Raw genomic sequence first — 8,387 nt, forward strand, 5'->3', positions numbered from 1 at the left:
TGATTTTTCTAGCTAGGGTGCATGTTTCCGCCGTTGATTTATTACTCCAAGATTCGTACCGTGATGATTCTGTATAGACGGCTGGAAAACTAGACAAATTAAAACGCAATGAAACTGACAGAAACAGTGCACACCTGTAGATAGCATGCATGGTAGAAATACATTTCTCTGACAACAACCCAATGACAACAAGGGCATGCACATGTAGGTAAGAAGATCCTCACTAGAGATGAAACATCTATGATCTATGCATGCGACGAGGCGAGGTAGAAGAAGTACAAGGTACATACCAAAAATGTGCATAAATGGCATGGCATGCTAGCAGCCAGCTAGCTGCCGAGATCCTCGCCGGCCAGTGCCGTCCTTGCGCCGGATCCGATCCGTCCGGGGCCTCTCGTTCTGGCCATGCATTCAGGTGCAGCGGCCAGTAGCGAGCTCTGCATCACTGCATGCATATGCGACCGTGCGTACTGCGAGTCTGCAAACTGCTCACATCCCATCTGAATCTGGTTCTGAATTTCTGGCCAGCACCAACATGCATGCGTACAATCTGGCCAGTCCCCAGCCAACAGCGCCATCTCTGAGTCCGAGCCTCAGGGTTCAGGTGCAGTGCAGCGATCTCGAGTCCTTGACCTCTACCAGCCCTGTGCAAGATTCCATACGCACATATCCACTGCATCTGCACGCATGTCTGCATATCCAGGCCGTGCCCCCTCCGGCCGAACCATCAAAAACATTCTATTGGATATTGCGCTCATGAGCCATGCATAGATATACATATATCTTCTGCAGCAACTGCAAACCCACATGCTTCTGTGAAAATGGACCAATTTGACCATTTTCTAAAACTTCAACGCAAAATAATGAACACCAACTAACCCCTTTAGCATGACGCCCTACCCATCGCTACATTGCATGATGCCGTGGTTTTGCATGATGCCGTAGGTACACCATAGCGCCCTACTTTATGACGTTGTGCAATGTAATCACGGTGCCATGGGAACTGACGTCATGAAAAAGGTCAGATTGTGAAAAAAAAAACATATTCATTTGTGTTAAGTTAAGAAAAGAGTCAATTGATCATTTTTCGCTTGTTTTAACTAGCTCCATATATATGGCGTACCATACATAGTACTACCAGCAAGCTAGCTACACGGACAAGCAAGAGTTGAATAATGAACCATGCATAGATGTACATATGTCTTCTGCAGCAACTGCAAACCACATGCTTTTGTGAAAATGGACCAATTTGACCATTTTCTAAAACTTCAATGCAAAATAATGAACCGGTTTTTTTAGCATGCAAAAGGTCAGATTGTGATATTTTTTCAAAACAGATTCATTTCTGTTAAGAGGTCAAATTCATCATTTTTCACCATGTTTTTGCATGCTCCATATATGGCGTACCATACAGTACCAGTAGGCTAGCTAGCTACATGGTCACATGGACAAGTAATAAGAGTTGAATAATTAGTGGTCTGACTCTGACGTACGCAGGCATGTGACTGTGCATATTATAGGTGTGAGATTCCCTTGACCAAGTTCAAGCCTATACATAGTTGGCTGCATGTTTGTTAGTTGCGTCGCGCTTTCGCTAATTTGACTAATCACTCTAGATCTAGGCTAATCTGGGTACAGTAGGAAAGCTTGCAGGTGCACGCTAGCTCCGAGCCATCTCTCTTCTCGCCCCGGCTATAAATAGCGGCCAATCGCAATGATATGGAACCAACCAAGCACTTGCTCACTTCCTCTCACTAGTCGCACACTGACAACCTTAGTACTAGTACTAGGAAGCTTTCCTGTGCAAGAGCAATGGCGAAGCCGCAGCAGGAGGTGTACTTCGTGTTCATGAACTTGGACCCCGTCTACGAGCGCCTAAGAGCCGATCGGTCTGTATATGTACAAGACATTGATATCACTGATCATCGATCTGTGTAGGCAGTAGCTAGCACTTTTATAATCAATAATAATGTGGTTTTGATTGATGGTTTGTTCTTTGTTGGGTGCAGGTCGAAGCAGGGATCGGCAACGCTGGACGCGTACCTGAGCCAGAAGCACGATAAGCTGCTCGCCAAGCTCCTCCCGCCGGACACCTACTGCAAGAAGTCCTCGCTCGCCATCGTCGATGGGTTCGCCGTCGAGATCACCGACGCTCAGGTAGGTCACCGCCGGGCCTCGCCTCACGTATGGATGTGTAGCCATTCTAAATGGTCACCACTGACCGATGCATATATATGTGTGTGAATCTTCTCCTACACCCTGATAGATGACATGCTCGATCGATATTAATTGTTGATGCAGGCGACCGTGCTGAGGTCCGCAAAGGAGGTGAGGGTGGTGGAGAAGAACCAGGAGCTTGCCTGATCAACCAGATGATAGAGAGAGGGAGATGCTTGTACCGATGCTTTGGCATCACCTATAGCTATGTAGCTAGAGAAGCTTAGTTTACTAAGCCAAAGGAGTTGATCAGTTGCTACTATAGTCAACTACTTTTGCGGCGTAAGTGTATCGGTCCGTGTGTGTCTGTATGTGTGATCTCTCATGGCTTTTGCGGACTCTAATGTCAAGCTCAAGCTTAATTAGCTGCTATAAACTACGTACGTGCTAGTACCTATCATTGGCCGGATATTATATGAAGTTCTTCATCTTACTAGCTAGGGTCTGCCGATATTCAGAGGATGACTTTGAAGATTGAAACTGCAATGTAATGGTGGTTATGATGGAATTAAAGGATTAGTCCAAAAGCTAGCTGTGCGTATATATTTTTATAACTATGTGTACTTGTCTTTCTGTGTCAAACAGCATAGCAGTGTGTGTATGACTTTTGGGTGTCGTTTCTATATGCATTATGTATGCATGGGTAGATGCATGCTTTGGATGCCTAACGCGAGTGGTTTAATGTCTTGGATTGACTTGTTAAAACTACAAGACAAGTCTTCGAGAGAGGAGGACGAGAAGGCTTTGATGAGTGAACTCGGCCTCTCGAACTGCTAATCATGATATGATTCCTAATTAGCACTCGTGAGTCTCCAAGATGAATAAACATGTCCTTCAAATCGGAAATGATAGCACAAATAAATGTACTAATTTTTGTGTGCGTGTGTGAGTGTGCTTTTTGATGTAAGTTTTCATGTCTAGAGAAGTGTAGGTACGCGTTGGTGCATGCACACTCAATAAAATCTCTTATTATGTGTCACTCCTTGACAAGTGTCGCAGACGGTGCACATGTAGAACCGCCTTGGAATGCAGCAATGGGGATAACAAAAACATAGAAATGGGAAAAATGATAGGGGTAGGGGATTTTGCTACAATGGAGTTTTGGGCAACAGGCACAAGTGTTACAACAACACCACTATCGTTGCAATAGGTAGCTGCTGCTACGAATTAGATCATGGCTAAATGTGAGTGAAATTGTAATGATTGATTGCATGCTCACAAGTTATTGAAATGTCTACAAATTTTTGGGAATTAATATAATGCACTAGTCCAACTATTTATCTACATTATGTAACGAGAAACAAGGATGCTACAAATACACCACCACGAAATTTTCGTTCTCCATTGAAATGATTAAATCGCCATTTCTTCATCCATTGTAATAAAAAACTTTCTCTTGATGGAACATTAACTATGCTTAATAAGAAAGAAGAGAGTACTAGTAAACAAGTTGATGAAGAAATTAGTTTAGTTCTAACCCAGGTTACGGCTTTAAGCCAGGTTCCAAGAGTCATAAGACGTAACTATCTCTAAGATATAGATTCCTCGCGCAATCAAGAAAAAACCGAAGGAACAATTTGTTGTTCATAAAAGTGGTAGGAAAAATAAGAAAAATAAATTACAAAATGAAAGGAAGTTTCTCGAATAGTAAGGGTTTTAAGGAAACAGCGAAACATTCTTTTGTACATGAGAAGATAAGAGAATATAAGAGAGTCGATTGTGTACTCACGAAACTCGATAAATAAATGGACGGTGACGGAAACACCCACATTCATGCGTGTAAGTACAAAATTATTTCCCGAGAATATAAACTTGATTTATTTTCTATCATAGAGACAGGAAGAAAAAGTTTCTCCACACGATTTTTAAATAATTTGTCAGGTGGGCAGAATTATGTTTGCCATTGTTTCCCTCCTATTGGTAGATTGGGGGTATGTTCGTAAGGTTTAACTGCTCAACAATTATGTTACTATTAGGGATAGATGAGTTAGATTTCATCTTCAAAACAAGTCAGACGGCTTTGAGTGGAATATGGTAGTTGTTCATGGTGCGTCTCAGGAAGCACAAAAGGTTCAGCTTCTTTCTAAGCTTGTTCACATATGTGAAGATAATTGTTTACAAATGCTAGTTGGGAGCGACTTCAATATCAATAGGAGGCAGGAAGGAAAAAATAACAACAATTTTAATGATCGATGACCTTTTTATTTTCATGCTAATATTGAGAGTCTTGAACCGAGAGAAATAGCTCTTTCAGGAAGACAGTTTACATGGACTAATCGCAGAGATACCCTAGCGCATGAAAAGTTAGACTGAATACTCGCGAGTGTTCAGTGGGAACAAAAGTTCCCATTAGTTAGTATGAGGGTTTTGTCCCGTTTAGGATTGGATCATACACCTCTATTGCTTGATCCGGGGGCAAGCGCATCTTGAAAATAAATCATATATTTATTCGAATTGTCATGGTTGAGGCAAGAGGGCTTCGTGGCAATGATAAAAGACGTATGAAATAAAATAAATTATGGAAACTCACCACTAGATATTTGGAAGAATAATACTCGCCATGTCCGTAAGGGTGGGCTCACAACAAGAGTGTCATTTATATAAAAAAGAACGATTTCTGGAACTTCATAAGCCTGATAGAAAAGCGGAAATATTGCATTTTAATGCTTCAGAGAAGGAAGCTATGCGACAGGTCAATGAAAAGGTGCTTCAGCTTCGCAAAGACTAAGCGTTGAAAATAGGCACAGCGAGCAAAAATGAAGCACGTTCCAGGGGGCAAATAATAAAAAATACTTTCATCTTGTTGCCAGAAGCACAGGCGGAAAAATATTTTCCAAACAGAGTAGGATGAAGGGATAATAGTAGGGGAGGAAAAATTCTGAGTCTACAGAGTCTTTTAAGAATTTATTTGACGTATCAACAAGAAATAATTGTCCTCTTATAGAATCGCATAGTCATGACATAACCCAAATTCACCTGAAGAAAATTCTAGCCTTATGGTTGAGTTTACTAAGAAAGAAGTTTATGAGGCCATTATGCAAATGGAGAAGGATAGGGCACCGGGACCATATGGGTTCCCAGCTGAGTTCTATCAATCTTGATGGACAATTATTAAAGAGGACCTCATGGATATGTTTGTCGTGTTTCATCAAGGTGAATTACCTCTTTTTCAGCTCAACTATGGCACTATAACTCTTCTTTCGAAAGATGAAAATCGTTCAAATTCAGCAATATAGGCCTATATGTCTACTTAATGTGAATTTCAACACATTCACAAAGGTAGGAAGAATCTTGCAACAAGCAAAGCACATAAAGTAATTTGACATTTATGCCCGGTCGGCACATTTTGGTAGGGGTAGTTATTCTTCTTTAAAAGACATACGATAAGTTCAATTGGTCTTTCCTACAACAAGCACTTCATATGAAAGGATTTGATCCATACGTGGATTAATGATTTTGTTACAAATGGCAGATTTGGAATTATAGTTAATGATGCCATAGGAAATTAATTTCAAACTCAAAAGGGTCTTCAGTAAGGAGATCCGTTTTGCCAAGGAGGATGGACAAATTGATGGGTTAATACCTCAGCAAGTGGATGGAGGAGTGTCTATTTTATAATAAGTGCTGATACCATCATTTTTATGGAGAAAATTTAGAAAAGGCCTTAAATATGAAGTTAATTCTTTGTATCTTTGAACAACTGGATACAGATTAATTTTCACAATAGTGAGCTCTTCTGTTTTGGCCAGGCTAAAGAAATAGAAGATCAATATAGAGACTTTTTGGGTGCGAGATTGTATCTCTACCTTTCAGGCATTGAGTGATTTCTATTCATTTTAGAAAGCTAAATAATGGCGAATGGACACCGGTAGAAGACCGCTTTGAGAAAAAGTTGAATAATTGAATTGGTAAGCTACTATCGTATGGAGATTGGTTAGTACTTATTAATTCAGTTCTTACTAGTTTGTCCATTTTTATTCTATCCATTCTTGAGATACTCTAAGTGGTGTGCAAGAGATAGGACTTTTCTTTAGATCGAGATTTGTTGCGGCAAAGTGATGGACACAAAAGAAAGTATAGACTAACTAAGTGAAAAATCATATGCTGACCTAAGGATCACTCTGGACTTGTTGTGGAGGTCTTCGATATCAAAAACAAGTGTTTAATTAGCAAGTGATTATTTAAATTTTTAAACGAAAAAGGAGTGTGGCAAGAGCTTCTGTACAATAAATACTTACATTCTAGTACCCTATCTCAAGTCCAATCTAATCCTTTTGACTCGCCTTTCTAGAAAGGTTTGATGAAAGTAAATTAGTTTTTTTCTAGGGGTTCCTTTAAGGTAGAGGATGACTTAGATACTCAGTTTTGAGAGGATGTTTAGCTATGAGATAAGCCTCTAGCACAGTAGTATCCATCTCTATATGATATTGTACAACATAAAAAATGTCCTAATTGCAAATGTTTAAGTAGAGTGTCCTCTAACTATAGCCTTTAGAAGAAATCATACTGAATCTAAGTGGACAAGATGGTTGCATTTGCTGGCACGACTAGTACATGTAAACCTATCCAATGAATATGGTGCTTTTGTTTGGAGCTTGACTGTATGAGGAGGTATAGAGTTAAGTCTATGTATCTCGATCTGCTGAATGGACATACTATTTATCTATAAAAATTGAAAACTTAAAGTACCACTAAAAATAAGGATTTTTATGTGGTTCTTGCACTGTAGAGTTATTCTTACAAAAGATAACCTCATTAAATTGAAATCAGTCATGTTGTTTCCGTGACAAAGATGAAACAGTACACTTTTCGGAAAATTGCTTCATGCTATACAAAAGAGAATCAAGATTTGGTATATGTGCTCTCTTGTGGTCAATATGGCATGCATGTACGCAATAACTATATCTTTAATAAGAAAAATATGTTTCCCTTTTAAGGGTTATCCCTCTTGATATCCATTGGACGTGTACGCGGTTATGTCTTCAGAGGACCACCACCATGACATGGATTTTGGAGCACCACCATGACATGGATTTTGGGTGCAACTGTTTAGCCGGTGTGTGCCGGGACTTATTTAGCCGGTGCGGCTGGCAGGTTGATCACATGCTCACATCATGTTGATCCTTAGGTGGATATTTTGTCTGTCACTTTATAGATGGTTGATATATAAATGTATTGACTTCAAGCGATCCGTTAATTGTAATAATAGTGTAATGAGTTGACTTAGAGACCTATTCAACAAAGTAACAAAGCCCTATTCAGCTTTGATGCAGAGGCTATGGGTTTTCTTCCCCATTTGTTATTTCCATGGTAGTATCCTAGCGGAACGAGGGTATTTTTTTTGGTAGTGTTCTATGGTAACTGTTTTGTTTGGATTGGATGGGAATTATATTCGCCCGCTCATATGCAAATGGGATAATAAAATATGTAGATCCATTTTGTAAACATTCAACGTACATATTATGTTTAAACAACCAGAAATTCCTACATTAATCACTTATTCATAAAACCCAAGATCTAGCATCATATTTACTGCATAATCTAGGCATTGTAAACTTAATGTTCATACTTGGTAAACCCACATTAAGCTTATTGTCTTGGATTACTTCGTAATGGATCTGCCACCAAAACCAGGGCTTTGACAAAACCAGGGCTTTGACATATAAATCGGGTTTTGTTACTAGTGTTGGATTTAAATGCGACACCTAGAATTTTAAATGCACATGTTCTTTTTTTGAAAAGGAGGCAAAAGACTTGAATTTTTAGATTAATTAGGAGAGAGAGAGTTGACAAGAATTCAAAGCATAAAAAATGCGCAAATGGATTACTCTCCCGATATTACAACGCCCAAAAATTTCGCACCCGCGGTGACCCAAAGTTGTGCGCCGCTCTTGATGGTGTTTAGGAGGATAGTCGTAGGGGATGATTTATTGCGGAAAACTAGCACATTCCTTTAATTACAAATTTTCCATGAGACGAGCAAGGTGAGAGAGGACATTGCCTTATGATCCGGCATCCACTCAAAGATGTTGATAGATGATTGTCCAAACCACTTTTGGTCATTACCCGTAGCCTTTTCGTTAGCGACATTGCAAGAAGAGGTATGCCGCCGACTCTTGAGTTTGCTTGCAAAGTGGGCAATGGCAACAATTTGTATTCCCACATTTTTC

General features: G+C 39.9%; 1 protein-coding gene across 1 annotated transcript; it reads left to right on the plus strand.

Annotated features, from left to right (window-relative positions):
* Positions 1–1,812: 1,812 nt before the first annotated feature.
* LOC124661559 lies at positions 1,813–2,364 on the plus strand. The gene is made up of 3 exons (XM_047199420.1): positions 1,813–1,899; positions 2,017–2,157; positions 2,302–2,364. The coding sequence occupies exons 1-3, from the start codon at positions 1,813–1,815 to the stop codon at positions 2,362–2,364; spliced, it is 291 nt and encodes a 96-aa protein (XP_047055376.1).
* The last annotated feature ends 6,023 nt before the right edge of the window (positions 2,365–8,387 follow it).

The sequence above is a fragment of the Lolium rigidum genome, chromosome 6 (genome assembly GCF_022539505.1).
Source record: "Lolium rigidum isolate FL_2022 chromosome 6, APGP_CSIRO_Lrig_0.1, whole genome shotgun sequence".
Classification (NCBI taxonomy): domain Eukaryota; kingdom Viridiplantae; phylum Streptophyta; class Magnoliopsida; order Poales; family Poaceae; genus Lolium; species Lolium rigidum.